The 16,982-nt window shown below is 37.4% G+C and overlaps 1 protein-coding gene across 1 annotated transcript in view; it reads right to left on the bottom strand.

The window, feature by feature from the left end:
- Window positions 1-16,982, bottom strand: part of LOC107699790 (S-adenosylmethionine mitochondrial carrier protein) — a 77,173-nt gene that overhangs the window by 8,932 nt on the left and 51,259 nt on the right. The window contains exons 7-9 of the mRNA XM_016501184.1: window positions 9,464-9,533; window positions 3,888-3,952; window positions 120-193 (exon numbers count right to left, since the gene is read on the bottom strand). Coding sequence (XP_016356670.1) covers window positions 120-193; window positions 3,888-3,952; window positions 9,464-9,533 — 209 coding nt within the window. The remainder of the gene's footprint in view (window positions 1-119; window positions 194-3,887; window positions 3,953-9,463; window positions 9,534-16,982) is intronic.

The following is a 16,982-nucleotide window of genomic DNA, read 5'->3' as shown; positions in this document are numbered from 1 at the left end:
CTAAAGAATTAAGTTTAAAAGGGGATTTAAATGGTGCTTATAATGAAACAAAAAACAACAACAACAACCTTGATTGAGGAATGCAGTATCTGGACTCATACCCTGCCATTTACACTCACCCAGGTATTCCTCGGCTCCTCCACACCTCATACAAAACCTTTGGGATGTTTCCACTGGCTGTGCTCGTCCCAGCCTGATAAACAGAGACAAAACACAGTAATGATGGATCATCTGTCTTTAAACTTCCTGTCAAACATGTAAACACACACTGTGTTTTGTCTTCCTTTTGATTCTGCTCTGTCCCTGGTATACTCTACCCGTCTCCACCTGTTCAACGGCTCCCCTTTCTGCTCTATATATATTTATAGTCCCTCTTCTACAAACCCACAACACTATCTTCAAAACAGCCATCTATATCAGGGAACTGTGAAGGAGAGTTAACGTAACAACTGTGTGTTTTGCATGGGCAAACACCACATTCTGAGGCTAATTTTGAAGGCTCTAAATTTAGACTGGGCTCGTTTTTCATGTTTCAGAGTTTCAGTTGATGAGTTGACTGTACATTGAACAGCCCCGTACACTGCAGTTCCCCACAGGGCTTGGATAACAGCCTGGAGTGACTGTAGGCCAAAACACACACAGTACAGCAGACATGCCTGAACATGAGGTCTCTATTTCTTTAATTGGTCAAATGAAAAAAAAAAACAAGGCAACTTGAAGTGATGACCTGAAGCATGACGCCTCCAGTAAAACACATCACTCTATCAGCCAAAGGTGTGAGGAGACAGGTGTAAAAATTAACCCCCTCACTCACTCTTCTTGTTAAAGGGGCCAACATTTCATTCAAATGCAAAATCAACTTAATCTAAAGTGTTAATCAAGGTTCAATTTAGTTTTTCTTGACATTTCCATCCACTCTCTGGCCATTAGAATGAAGCCATTTGTGATACTATACCTTTGAGTTTCTATATGTAAATGTTACTAAATGTTTCAATATGTAAATATGACTGAATACTGGTGTAGTCCACAGTTTTAAAAGGGGTAGTTCACCCAAAATTGAAAACCCAGTCATCATTTACTCACCCTCAAGTTGTTCCAAATCTCTGACTTACATTGGGTATAGAAAAGAATCACCCCCCTTTAAAATAATCAGATTTTGTTGCTTTGCAGCCTGAAAGGAAGACGGACACACAGTTTTTGTTTATCCAGCTGTATTTGCTCAGTGCAACTTATAACATCCAAGTGAAAGATATAACACCAACATGTCAGAAAAAAATTGTCTCTTCTGCACATCTAGACTTTGCAACATTTGCCCACTCTTCTTTGCAGAACTGCTCAAGATCAGTTCAATTTGATGATGACCATTTGTGGACTGCAGTCTTCAAGTCATTCCACAGATTTTCAGTGGGGTTTAAGTCTGGGCTCTGACTAGGCCATACAAGGACATTCACCTTTTTCTCCTTCAACCACTGTGGTAAGTTTTGCTGTGTGCTTTGGGTCATTGTCATGTTGGAGGGTAAAACTTCTTCCCATTGACAACTTTCTGGCAGAGGGCAGCAAATTTTCCTCAAGTATGTGATGGTATTTTGCCCCATCCATTTTTCCTTCTATCCTGACAAGTGCTCCAGTCCCTGCTGCATAGAATCACCCCCATAACAGGATATTACCAGCTCCATGCTTTACTGTAGGAATGCTGTTATTTAAATAGTGAGCTGTATGGTGTTGAGGCCAAATAATTCAATTTTAGTCTTATCTGCCTCAGAATCTTCAAGGAGCGTTTTGGCAAAGCTCAGTCGTGACTGCATGTGGTCTTTCTTGAGAAGTGGCTTTTTTTCTTGCAACCACATTTGCCACATTTGTGGAGAATTTGTGATATTGTTGTCACATGCACACAATGACCACTCTTTGTCATAAATTCCTGCAGCTGCTTCAGAGTCGCTGTAGGCCTCTTGGTCGCCTCTCTGAACAGTTTCCTCCTGACTCTTTCATCCAGTTTGGAGTGACGTCCTGATCCAGGGAGGGTCTGTGTTGTACCAAATGCCTTACACTTCTTAATAATATATTTCACTGTGCTTCTAGACATTGGCAAAGCCTTTGAAATTTGACATTTTTGTATCCAACTTCTGACTTGTGCCTGTCCACAACTTTCTTCCAGAGATCTTTTGACAGTGCCTTGCCACCCATAGTGGATTGTTTGCTTCAGTTGCACTACCAAGGATCAGTGTTGCCAACTGCTTTCAATTAAAAGTAGCTAAAACTGGTAGCTAAATGTCACTAGCATAATGACATAATGGCAAATTCACTGATCTATATAAAGATGAATGTAGATCAGTGGGCAAGATGAGAACTTAGATAAGGTTTGTCCAAGAAGTTGCTTTATTTGTCCCTAAACTTTTGAAAAAAGTCTCAAAAGGGGTGGGGAAGTCGTTAAATCTAGCTACAAAGTAAAAGTAAAGCAACACTGCCAAGGATTGAAATGTTCCAGGAAAGCTCTTTTCATGCTGAGCTAATAAAAATGATCACAGCTGATCACAGTTGAAAGTCAAATGGCTTTGTGTGCCATTGAGAAGGTGATTAGCTACACCTGATTGAGTTTACAAGTCATTTTTAGTAGGGGGTGATCCTTTTTCCAACTCAGTGATTCAGTTTTTTTTTTATTTTGGAAGACTTTTTGGAAGTCAATGGGGTCCAGTGTTGTTTAGTTCTCAACATTCTTCAAAATATCATATTTTAGGGTCCACAGAAAAAGTTTTACAGGTTTGGATCGACTTGAGGGTGAGTAAATGACGACTTATACTAAGCTTTTAAGAATAGGCCAAGTTGCAGAACACTCCATTTCTAGAGTTGGGATGTCATTATCATGATGATAACTCTAAACAAACTCAGTCCTTCAGGAGGTGGTCTGAGTGTGGTTTCCTTCAAGTCACCTGTATTTATACAGCACTATCTTCACAATGTGTGTTATTTTTCCATGTTTTTAAATCTCATTTTAATGTTAATTACTGTTGGTGGATACCATAGAAATAAATGAGAAGTATTGTAAACTGAATCCTATGTGTTGCAAAACTGTGTGACTTCTCCTACAAACCCTGAAAACAGATCAATCCAAAACAAATGTTTAATGGCAAATTGTTGAAGATTAGCCAACAGGCTGTAAATTCATTAAATGATAAGCTGTTTCCCCACAAAAGCAGTTTATTCAGCATAATAAAGCCTCTCCTCCATTGATATACAACACAAAAATACAGCCAAGTCTTCTTCTCTGCGTACTGTAGTGTTACGTTTTGTTTTTGCTAAACTCAGAGGCTTGTTTAAAGTGGCTTTGGTTTAACATGGTGCTAAGATAATGGCACAACAGTCTAATACATACACCAAAATTAAAACTTGTTGCAATGCATTCTTAGACTGCCTTCTCTATAACATGCAACACTGCCTTAGAATTCTACCAAAATTAGGCAGAATTTGAAGTTGCTTATAGTTTTTGGAACAGCCTTTGTGTCAGGCTTAAAATGCTGCCAAGGTTTTAGAATTGAGCATCTGCACCAGATACCAAGTCTGCAGCTCTAAAGTACAGTTCCGTTCCAGTCCATAGACAACTGGAAATTACTCTTGAATATACAAACGTCTTCTGACATCTAACATGCACATACACTGCTCTGTCTGTTTTGAGTCTCGACTGGACAGCGGATAGCAAGAGGAGTGCATTTGTGCGTCAGTCGCGTCCCAGGATGACCCTGCTATTGGATCGAGCTGTGTGTCTACTGACGCTTTTTCTTCACTCTCTCTTCTGTTGGTTTTGTCTACATTAGGGCCTTTTGTTTGTTCACCTTGCACTCCATCTGGGAGGCATCTGGAGACAAATTTAAACAACAGTTTCAAAGTCTCACCTTAGCCAACATTATCCAAGTCTTCGCGACATCTAGCGGAGTCGTGACAAACGCTGCTACTCCACCTGGAAAGAGATTGTGCATATGTATCAGCACACAAACAAGCACTAATTATAGTGATGATCGTGTTATAATTACCACCGAGCATAAATGTAAATATGTGGCATGACATCAGCCCTGATCACCCGACGGAAACGCTCTGGAGAAAAGAGGGAACGCGGATTAATTTTTCAAACTAGCCTGGCAATGTCAAGCACTCGTAAACACTCATGCACATTCATAAACTTGTTTTGGCGTGAATGAGAGCAGAAAGAGGTTCTCTCTCCTCTCTAATGGCGGTCGGACAAACAACAGTATCAAGCTTTAAACATGCTCTTCCCAGTGCTGGAATAAACAAGTTCTCCCATACTGCCTGATTTCACTTGATTAACTGACAATTAAAAGCTGCCCCAACGCAAGTGATGTGTCTTTAGAGAAATGTTCTAGGGTCAGGCTGTCGATTACCACAGAACTGAATTTTGACATAATTTAGTACATCAGGCTGTAAAAACAAGCAAAGAATCACATGTATAGAAATACATTTTCAACTGAAGTAAAAAAAATCAATTTCTTTCTTTTGTGCCTGTTCTACTCCATTTCCCCTGAACAAATTGAATTCAAAAGCATCTGCTAAATAAATAGCTGTACATATAATGCAGAAGTTACTGGATTTGCCAGCTATACATGATCATGGTAATGGCAGGAGGATTTATAATAGTACTGTGGACAGACAAAGCAAGAAAGCGATTCTATTGCTATTGATGTGACGTACTTGTACTGAACCCAGAACACAAAGGACACAATAGTGGAGATGGAGAGAGATTGGGAAAGGCAAGTGTTTCTCATTTGTTCTCTTGAGGCTTGCAGCTGTGGCAGTGATGGCAAGCAACTGCGACCATACAATGTGTCACAATTCACATTTGTTAGTGTGATTTCACAATGACGCTAACAACTGCAATTCACCTAAAGCGTTACCTCCGTGACAAAGCAACACATGTGCACAGACAACTCGAATCCAAGAACACTTTCCAGGTGGCGTGGCTGACAGCCATGTTCTTTCCCCTCTGGGTGATGCATCCTCGTCCCTCCATTGTGTCCCAGTACCTGATGAGTTTTGACATGGATGGAGATGTTTTCCAAAATGGTGACTAGGGAGTTAGCCAGCTGCAAGGGCCCCTGGGCCAGACTTGAGCTCCCTCAGGATAAACCTAGACACTGGATCTGGTTTGTAAACTCAATGACTGCTGACAACAGCTATGAAAGTTACCGAAAGTCTGATGCAGGGGCAACAAAAGGTCAATGGCGTACACTTCCTCAACTGACTCTCCACCTCTAATTGGTTGTTTCTGTCCCTCTTTGTCGGTGCACACCAGCTGGTGAACAACCTGATGTGACTGTCTTGACCTGTGTGGTATTAAACAGGAATGCAGCTGGGTAAAGTTTGAATATTCCTGGCGTTGGACCCCATCCCAACTCCCTATCTCTCGTTCTCCTTCGCTCTCTTTCCCAGACCTCTGCACCGAGGCTAATCCCACACACCTGCAAGAGCTCCGCACACTGCTGCCTGCCAAGAGTCCAGCCGTCCCCCCTGCCTCCTCCACCAAACGGCCTACACAGAGAAAGAGAGAGAGAATTTAGGATTATTACATTTATCAGTCATTAAAAAAAACAAAACAAAAAAAAACACCTAAAGCCCTTGGGTTTACATGTATGGGAACGCAACAGAACAGATAATTTACAAATCTTTTTTTTTTAGCTCTACGTAGAGTTGTTTCATAATGGATGACTTTTATAACATTAACACTGTTATTTTCCTGCTTTATTAATGTAAAGCTGCTTTGAAACAATCTGTATTTTATAAAGAGCGATATAAATAAATGTGACTTGACTTCCACAGCTCAGCACTACAGTATTGTACACATATGCTAACTCTATCAATCCCTGGAAAACACATTGTCTTTCATGCTGGTTCAGGGTTTTCCAAGAAACGAGGGGAAACCGATATTGTGCTTTGATGAGAGTCACAGATGGAATAATATGATGAGCATGTTTCTTCATTGTGTGAAGGGGAGATGCTGGTGCTGGCTAAGACGTAAGATCTGTTCCAAAACCTAGTGAGCTGCTTTGTCATCTGCTGTTCTATCTACTAAAGAAGCATCCTAACTGAAATACAATATCAGAAAAACACTGAAGCACTACTTGAGGATGAGCAGCACTTAATAAATAATGAAGTTTGATGTTAGCATGTTGCTAAGCTAACAAAACAAAACTCTACTAAGCATAAAAGTACACCGCATACAAAATATTACGTGAAATAGTCCATTTTTATTTTATTTCATTTAAATTAATATTTGTATTTTTTTTTTTTTGTATTAAACAAACATAAGCACATTTATAATCAACATTTCTTTCTATGCTACCGTTTAAAAGTTTGGGGTAAATACACATTATTTAATATTGTAATGTTTTTATGCTCACCAAGGATGCGTTTATTTATTTGATAAAAAATACAGTAAAAACAGTAATATTGTGACATATTATTACAATTCAATTGAACTATTTTCTATTTTAATATATTTTAAAATGTAATTTATTCCTGTGATGCAAAGGTGAATTTTCAGCATCATTACTCCAGTCCTCAGTGTCACATGATCCTTCAGAAATCATTCTAATATGCTGATTTGCTGCTCAAAAAGAAAATTCTTCTTAGTATTACTAGTGCAGAACAGCTGTACTGCTTAATAAATTTTGTGGAAACCATGTTTTTTTATTGTTGTTGTTCAAATAGAAAGTTCAAAATAACAGCATTTGTTTTAAATATAAATCTGTCATTTTTTTTTTTTATAAAAGTATTAATTTAAAAACAAAATCTTCCCTAAACTTTTCATTTTAAATGGTAGCCATCATACTGAGTTGCAATGCATTTTAGGATTGTCTTCTCTGGCAACATACATGTGATGCTACCTTAATGTTTGGCTATAGACAGATGCCTCACTAGGTTTTGGAACAGATTTTTGTGTTGATGAGTCATCTGTATGCAGCTGCAGGTGCGTTCTGTAACCTCAGGTAAGACAGGTCTGACAGGATCTCAGTCAATTGCACAATTTGTACTAATTTTAGGACGGCTAATTGTTGTTTCAACTCAGAGTATTTAAAGAGGTGAAGTAGGAGTGGAGGAATGTGGTAAATTAAAGAGAAATGTGTGTGAGAAAGGAGGAGGGAGATTCAGTGACTTCACGTGTTTATTGGATTTGTGTTGTGTTTGGAGGGAGTTATTATGCAGCCAGGCTGCAGATAATTGCTGGAGTTTTCCTACGGCCTCAGACCAGGAGCATCTGATGGCTAAGAAAGGAAAACAATTGAAGCACAGCATGAAGTAATTATGAGTGATCCCCTCCAACTTTGTGCACAAGAACACACACGCATAAACGCTCTCTTTGTCAGTGCATCATGTGTGTTTCATTAGCTGTGAGATTAAGGAAGAGTCTTTGTTTCCAAGTTCAAAGTGCTTGTGCTGGAGAACATCCATTTATCCCCGTCACACTCGCTGAAAACAAACTCGAAGCAAGTTCACCTCAAACCTGACTGACCACAGGTTGTACCTGACATGAATTACATTTAACACCAAAACTGGTGTTACATTCAGCTGCAAAAATTGACATGAAATTATTAGACTTATAATGGAGGGAAAAAAGGCATCTAATTTTAGAAGATAAAAATAACATTTTAGTTGACCATAAAGAATAAAATTAAAATCCAAATGAACATTTTAAATATTAATTTAAAATTCAACATTTAAAGCCACGATAATGTTAGCTGCAGATTTTCTTCCGTTTTGTGATGCTCATAATTATATATAATGATTTCAAAATTGTGATGTTGGAATAATTAAGATTTTTTAATGTTGTTGAAAGAAGTCTCTTATGCTCACCAAGGCTGCATTTATTTGATCAAAATACAGTAAAAACAGTAATAATGTGAAAAATTATTATAATTTTAAATAATTGTTTTCTATTTGAATATATTTTAAAATGCAATTTATTTCTGTGACACTGAAGACTGAAGGCTGCTGAAAATTCATCATTGCCATCACAGGAATAAATTATAATTTTAATATATAATACAATATGAAACAGTTTATTTTAACTTGTAACAATATTTCATAATATTAGTGTTTTTACTATATTTGTAATAAAATAAATTCAGCCTTGGTTAGCATAAGAGACTTCTTTAAAAAAAAAAAAAGAATCAAAATGATTCCAAACTTTTGACCGGTAATGTACATCAGATTGTAATGGATTATCAAAAAAATTAATAAATAATAAATGGTCCCACTTTATATTGTGGCCCTAATACCTGTGTACTTACATAGTAACTAGATGTGTACATAGTATGTAACCACAGTGTAAGTACACATTGGTACATAGTATCTACAGCTGTAATGTTTGTGTAACTACACATATGTAACAACCCACTGAATGGTATGTAAAAAAAAAAAAAAAAAACATACATATAAAAAATTATAATTTCATTTCTTTCTTTTGTGCCTATTCGACACCATTTTCCCCTCAACAAATGAAATTCAAAAGCATCTGCTAAACAAATAAATGTAAATGTTTTCATGTGCTTCCAGCTTTACATGATTTATAATAGGATATATCTGTGTACAGACAAAGTAAGCAATTCTAGTGCATTACTTTCATGCTAACCTACATAATGTTTACCCTTCATGGCTATACTTTCAAAGTAGTGTATTTTAACATTTAACCTTTTATACTTGTACTAAACCCAGAACACGATGGACACAATAGTGGAGATAGGAGAGAGAATGGGCAAAAAAAAAAGTGTTCCTCATTTTTACCCTTGAGGCTTGCAGCTGTAGCAACCGTGACCATACAATGCGTCACAATTCACATTTGTTTGTGCGATTTCACAATGACGCTAACAACCGCAATCCACCTAAAGCGATGCATCTGTGCTAAAGCAGCACATGTGCACAAACAACTCGAATCCCAAGATCACTCTCCAGGTGGCGTGGCTGGCAGCCATGTTCTTTCCCCTCTGGGTGAAGCATACTCGTCCCTTCATTGTGTCCCAGTACCTGAAGAGTGATCACTCTGGGTGGAGATGTTTTCCAAAATGGCGTCTGGGGAGTTAGACAGCTGCAAGGGTCCCTGGGCCAGACTTGAGCTCCCTCAGGATAAACCTAGACACTGGATCTGGTTTGTAAACTCAATGACTGCTGACAACAGCTATGAAAGTTACCGAAAGTCTGATGCAGGGGCAACAAAAGGTCAATGGCGTACACTTCCTCAACTGACTCTCCACCTCTAATTGGTTGTTTCTGTCCCTCTTTGTCGGTGCACACCAGCTGGTGAACAACCTGATGTGACTGTCTTGACCTGTGTGGTATTAAACAGGAATGCAGCTGGGTAAAGTTTGAATATTCCTGGCGTTGGACCCCATCCCAACTCCCTATCTCTCGTTCTCCCTCACTCTCTTTCCCAGACATCTGTGCCGAGGCTAATCCCACACACCTGCAAGAGCTCCGCACACTGCTGCCTGCCAAGAGTCCAGCCGTCCCCCCTGCCTCCTCCACCAAACGGCCTACACAGAGAAAGAGAGAGAGAATTTAGGATTATTACATTTATCAGTCATTAAAAAAAACAAAACAAAAAAAAACACCTAAAGCCCTTGGGTTTACATGTATGGGAACGCAACAGAACAGATAATTTACAAATCTTTTTTTTTTAGCTCTACGTAGAGTTGTTTCATAATGGATGACTTTTATAACATTAACACTGTTATTTTCCTGCTTTATTAATGTAAAGCTGCTTTGAAACAATCTGTATTTTATAAAGAGCGATATAAATAAATGTGACTTGACTTCCACAGCTCAGCACTACAGTATTGTACACATATGCTAACTCTATCAATCCCTGGAAAACACATTGTCTTTCATGCTGGTTCAGGGTTTTCCAAGAAACGAGGGGAAACCGATATTGTGCTTTGATGAGAGTCACAGATGGAATAATATGATGAGCATGTTTCTTCATTGTGTGAAGGGGAGATGCTGGTGCTGGCTAAGACGTAAGATCTGTTCCAAAACCTAGTGAGCTGCTTTGTCATCTGCTGTTCTATCTACTAAAGAAGCATCCTAACTGAAATACAATATCAGAAAAACACTGAAGCACTACTTGAGGATGAGCAGCACTTAATAAATAATGAAGTTTGATGTTAGCATGTTGCTAAGCTAACAAAACAAAACTCTACTAAGCATAAAAGTACACCGCATACAAAATATTACGTGAAATAGTCCATTTTTATTTTATTTCATTTAAATTAATATTTGTATTTTTTTTTTTTTGTATTAAACAAACATAAGCACATTTATAATCAACATTTCTTTCTATGCTACCGTTTAAAAGTTTGGGGTAAATACACATTATTTAATATTGTAATGTTTTTATGCTCACCAAGGATGCGTTTATTTATTTGATAAAAAATACAGTAAAAACAGTAATATTGTGACATATTATTACAATTCAATTGAACTATTTTCTATTTTAATATATTTTAAAATGTAATTTATTCCTGTGATGCAAAGGTGAATTTTCAGCATCATTACTCCAGTCCTCAGTGTCACATGATCCTTCAGAAATCATTCTAATATGCTGATTTGCTGCTCAAAAAGAAAATTCTTCTTAGTATTACTAGTGCAGAACAGCTGTACTGCTTAATAAATTTTGTGGAAACCATGTTTTTTTATTGTTGTTGTTCAAATAGAAAGTTCAAAATAACAGCATTTGTTTTAAATATAAATCTGTCATTTTTTTTTTTTATAAAAGTATTAATTTAAAAACAAAATCTTCCCTAAACTTTTCATTTTAAATGGTAGCCATCATACTGAGTTGCAATGCATTTTAGGATTGTCTTCTCTGGCAACATACATGTGATGCTACCTTAATGTTTGGCTATAGACAGATGCCTCACTAGGTTTTGGAACAGATTTTTGTGTTGATGAGTCATCTGTATGCAGCTGCAGGTGCGTTCTGTAACCTCAGGTAAGACAGGTCTGACAGGATCTCAGTCAATTGCACAATTTGTACTAATTTTAGGACGGCTAATTGTTGTTTCAACTCAGAGTATTTAAAGAGGTGAAGTAGGAGTGGAGGAATGTGGTAAATTAAAGAGAAATGTGTGTGAGAAAGGAGGAGGGAGATTCAGTGACTTCACGTGTTTATTGGATTTGTGTTGTGTTTGGAGGGAGTTATTATGCAGCCAGGCTGCAGATAATTGCTGGAGTTTTCCTACGGCCTCAGACCAGGAGCATCTGATGGCTAAGAAAGGAAAACAATTGAAGCACAGCATGAAGTAATTATGAGTGATCCCCTCCAACTTTGTGCACAAGAACACACACGCATAAACGCTCTCTTTGTCAGTGCATCATGTGTGTTTCATTAGCTGTGAGATTAAGGAAGAGTCTTTGTTTCCAAGTTCAAAGTGCTTGTGCTGGAGAACATCCATTTATCCCCGTCACACTCGCTGAAAACAAACTCGAAGCAAGTTCACCTCAAACCTGACTGACCACAGGTTGTACCTGACATGAATTACATTTAACACCAAAACTGGTGTTACATTCAGCTGCAAAAATTGACATGAAATTATTAGACTTATAATGGAGGGAAAAAAGGCATCTAATTTTAGAAGATAAAAATAACATTTTAGTTGACCATAAAGAATAAAATTAAAATCCAAATGAACATTTTAAATATTAATTTAAAATTCAACATTTAAAGCCACGATAATGTTAGCTGCAGATTTTCTTCCGTTTTGTGATGCTCATAATTATATATAATGATTTCAAAATTGTGATGTTGGAATAATTAAGATTTTTTAATGTTGTTGAAAGAAGTCTCTTATGCTCACCAAGGCTGCATTTATTTGATCAAAATACAGTAAAAACAGTAATAATGTGAAAAATTATTATAATTTTAAATAATTGTTTTCTATTTGAATATATTTTAAAATGCAATTTATTTCTGTGACACTGAAGACTGAAGGCTGCTGAAAATTCATCATTGCCATCACAGGAATAAATTATAATTTTAATATATAATACAATATGAAACAGTTTATTTTAACTTGTAACAATATTTCATAATATTAGTGTTTTTACTATATTTGTAATAAAATAAATTCAGCCTTGGTTAGCATAAGAGACTTCTTTAAAAAAAAAAAAAGAATCAAAATGATTCCAAACTTTTGACCGGTAATGTACATCAGATTGTAATGGATTATCAAAAAAATTAATAAATAATAAATGGTCCCACTTTATATTGTGGCCCTAATACCTGTGTACTTACATAGTAACTAGATGTGTACATAGTATGTAACCACAGTGTAAGTACACATTGGTACATAGTATCTACAGCTGTAATGTTTGTGTAACTACACATATGTAACAACCCACTGAATGGTATGTGTAAATACAAATGTGTAACAGGACATTGGTAACAACACTTTTTGGTAATGAAAGTACAAATGTGTAACAGGACTAACAGCACTTTTTGGTAAAGAAAGTGTTATACTTTATATTAGATTTACCATGTAATGTTACACAGCAGCGGCCAGTAAGTTAGGCTTTACATATAAATTGTGGTTGGTGTCCAGAATGTTACACTTTATATTAAGTGGTCAGTTCCTGAGGAGTTACCATGTAAGTACATTGGTATTACAGTGGTGCACCAACTCCACCAACTTGAGATCCAACTCCTTCCACTTTACATATCACTAAACCTACCCATCTCCACCCCCTGGATCAAATTGTTCCAATTACTCTTATACATATTGTTGTTACAAAATGTAGTTATATATGTCCTGTTACACATTTGTACTTACACAAACCATTCGGAGGGTTGTTACATATGTGTAGTTACAGAAATATTCCAGCTCTAGATACTATGTACCAATGTGTACTTACACTGTGGTTACATCCTACGTACACATCTAGTTACTAAGTACACAGGTATTAGGGCCACTTAATATAAAGTGGGACCAAATAAATAAATAATAATAATAATAAATGTAATTCTATGGAATGGTTTTAACAGTCGGTTGTTGATTGGATTTTGAGATGTGGGCACTGCACTGAAAAAAAATGAAGCAGATGAAAAAACATGGCATGAATCAATTGTCCCGTTATGCATGGATGAATTGTTAAAAAAAATAAGGCAAATTACATGCATTTAAAAAATGTACAGGGTAAAATTTTCCATTCAATGCCAGCTTTAACAAAAACATGTAAAATCTGTCCTTGTTGCCAACAACACAACTTTTAGTCACATTCAAATCAAAATTAACCAAAAATTTATATGCATGGGTCTTCAAATGTATGACATGGAGTCTATTGTTCAGATAGTGAATGATTTCACCATTTTTTTTTTTTTGAGTTTGTTTCACCATTGAAAGGACGAGGATGGAGATATTTGTAGTCCCGAGCAGGTGGGCTCCTTTCATGTGGAAAGATGGGGAGCTTGATAAACAGACATGGTCAGGGTGAGTAGTAAGGTTTAATAAAGGACTGTGAGAAGCAGTGAGCCAGGCCACTGGTAGCCTTGTGTGACAGGAACAGTGTGTTTAATATGATTCTGGCAGCTACGGGAAGATATGCCTTGATATGCGAGTAAAGGTGCAGTGTGAGAGGATTTCTAGAGGTTAAACATGCTCAGAGCAGAAGTAGGCAGTGGATTAGGACCGAGTTGCACGTAGCTGTGAATTATTTTGTGCCTAAATGGGAAATGAGGTAGTTTAGGGGTAAAGAAAGGGCCTGATTTGCCTGATTGTTCCAACTGACATGTTAAACCAACAGCTGCTGAGTCCACGTAGCTTGAACTTTTCATTTGATAATAAGTATAATAAAGTCTGACTTATCTAATTCCTTTGTTTAACCCAGGACATACCTGAGATCAATTTAAAAACATTTATGTGGACAAATGGACCTTTTTCTAATCACACTGCATTCTGAATATAAGATTTACTTATTATAGTCTTTTCCGGAACACACCATCCTGACCATGCATTACTCCAAACGTACGTTTCAGCTTCAATTACTCAAACCAAACTAAGACTCACTCCTGACACACTTGCACTTAATCATGAGAATAAGTTTGATCCACTGACATAAACGTCAAGTTGAGTGGGCACGGTGGGAATAAATGGCCGGCTGATGTAATGACACAGCTGCTTGGTGGTTTTGTAACAGCAGCGCTGAGTTTAGGGGATTGTTGGTAGATAAACTTTGGGAATTGTGGGATATGCCGGAGAGAACAGATGGTTTACTGCGGCCTGCTGCTCAGATGCCGGGGCTTAAGATGTTTCTGGTGCGAATGACTTGAGAACTGGTTTGGCGATACTTGGGATTTGATTTCCCAACATGAAATGCTTGCCAGGCTTGTAGATTGCAGTGTTTTGTGGACTGTGTGTGGCTCAATGCAGCAGCATGCGTTGCACTCAACATGAAACATGTGCAAAGTACATCAAACTCCTTTAATTTAAAAAAGCAAAGAAAATCCTGATATGGACTCTTATTTTTGTGCTTTTGAGACTTTATGTGTAGGAATAAAGCATGTAGCACACTTAATCCTGTATCTCTACCACTGATTTACACTCTATTATTACATCGATTCAGCTGCTCAAAGATCTCTGAATTTGACACGCAGAAAATATACACACATGTACACACAAGGATGACAGTGTAAAATAAGGGTGCAACGGTTCAAATTTCTTACGGTTAGAAAAATACTTTGTACTTCACTATTTATGACTCGAGGCCTGCTCACACCCGATGATTATAACTATAAAAATAACTACAGAGTTTTAATAATCGCTCTAATTGAGAATAAGGAAGCCCACACTGCTGCTATAATGATTAAAGGCACACAGGAACAATACTGCTGGAATTAAAGAGAGAGAGAGAAAAAAAAATCACTTTTTCAAGTTGACAAATAAATAGACATTTAAAACGGTTTCATTATTCATTGTAGAGCTTAACATGTTAAATGTAAGCTCATTGTTTGGTCCCACCTGTGAACTGCATTTGTTAACTTGACTTACAACTGAAACCTCAATGTATTATTTATAGCTACATTTAACTACATTTGTAGGTATTTTATGTTGTATGTCATTTAACAACATTAATTCAATTGCTTTAAATCATTTATCTGTCAATTTGAAAAGTTATTTAAAGGTGCCATAGAATGCATAGATACAATATTTTAAATTGTTCTCTGATATCTACATAGAAGGTATGTGGCTTAGGTAAGGGCAAAAAATCTCCAGAAATGGTTTTACATGTCCATTTACAACCCTAGGATTTGTCTCTAGAATGAAATGGTCTGTTTTTACATTATTTGGAAGGGTCATGATGAATAATAATGTTGCGCTCTGCTCTGATTGGCTGTTTCGCAGTGCGGCTCAATGTTGAGCTCTGCTCTGATTGACTGTTTCACAGTGCAGCTTATTTCAGTAGCTCACACAGCAGGAAGGAAACACAGGAAAAATATACAGTATATTTCAATGCTTTCTCTCGCAGTTATATCATTGGTTAATTATACTGTATATAAAATGAGGACATCAGGGAGCCGCTATTAATATGCGGGGCATCGAAATTGCTTGCGAATGCACGATTGCGTTTTACTTTCACTTTCGTGATTTGCGATCACACGTGCTGTGTAAACTACAGCGGCAGTACTGAACGCACGTTATTTGTTTTCCGTGCCTTTCTGAATACAGACACCAACCCATCCCTGCACTTCACATCCCCTGCACAGCCTGGAACATAACATTTATTTCCATGATCTGCCATTTTCGCTATTATCCTCGCTTGTTTCTTCACAATACCTGCAGAACTTCTGATGATTTGGCTATGCAGGTCCGGCTGGCCTAGAACATGGGCGGGTATATGCAAATGTTGGGGGCGTAACTATTAGTGATCCCGACTGTAACGTCACAGTTGGTGTTATGTTCTGATTCGCCTATTTTTCAGTGGTCTTTTGCATGCACGGGATTTACATAAGAACGAGGAAACAATGGTGTTTGAGGCTCACGGTATGTCATTTCCATGTACAGAACTGTTATTATTCAACTATGCCAAGGTAAATACAGTTTTCCATTCTATGGCACCTTTAATTAAAGGGATAGTTCACCCAAAAATGAAAAAAATCTGTCACCATTCACTCGCCCTCATGTCATTCCAAACCTTTATGATTTTCTTTCTTTAAAATGTCTTTGTTTCACAGAACAATGTTGGTAACCATTGAGTGGACAAAAAAACACGTTTCTAAAAATATCTTATGTTTATGTTCTGCAGAAGCAAGTGAGTCATGCAGGTTTGGAAAAACATGAGGGTGAGTAAATGTTGACCATTTTCATTTTTAGGTGAGTTATCCCTTTAATACACTGATATTTAATTTTTTTTCATTTTATTTTTAAGTGGCACTCCTATACTCCTTCATGGCCAAGAATATAAAACCACTGAATTTCAATTCTAAATCACTGGTAGTGTACTGGGTCGCCACTTAATGCCCAAATCTGTGTTCAGAATAAAAAATAAATAAAAAATTCCAGGTAATTTAAAACTGAATGCATCATTTGAAAGAATGTGGAATAATCAACGAAGCGAAAGCGGCAGTTTAAAACCAACACTGGCTTTTCATTCCATTGTCTCATCTACGCTTTCTTGCTTTTCAAAGCCATGCACTTTTGAAAGAGAGTTTAGCAAAGACTCTCACATTCCAACGGCTCCACACAGATGGCTGGAGAGGCTGAAAACATGGAAGAATGAAGGAGTGAGAGAATGCCTTTGAACGTGTCACAAAGAGGCGGCCATGAATGACACTCCTTATTACGGCCGAGCATCGCGGTTAACGCTCGCCCACAGCTGCACGTGCTATTGTCCTCCGATGCCTCTCCTTCTCCACTCTGCTCCGGTCGCTAGGCCAAGAGCGCTAATGGAATTTTCTGCTCTCGCCCTGGAGACATGATGTCATCCTCATA

The sequence above is a fragment of the Sinocyclocheilus anshuiensis genome, unplaced genomic scaffold, assembly GCF_001515605.1.
Source record: "Sinocyclocheilus anshuiensis isolate Anshui unplaced genomic scaffold, SAMN03320099.WGS_v1.1 scaffold951, whole genome shotgun sequence".
Classification (NCBI taxonomy): domain Eukaryota; kingdom Metazoa; phylum Chordata; class Actinopteri; order Cypriniformes; family Cyprinidae; genus Sinocyclocheilus; species Sinocyclocheilus anshuiensis.
The sequence above is the reverse complement of the archived record's forward strand: the minus strand, read 5'-3'. Positions and strand labels throughout refer to the sequence as shown.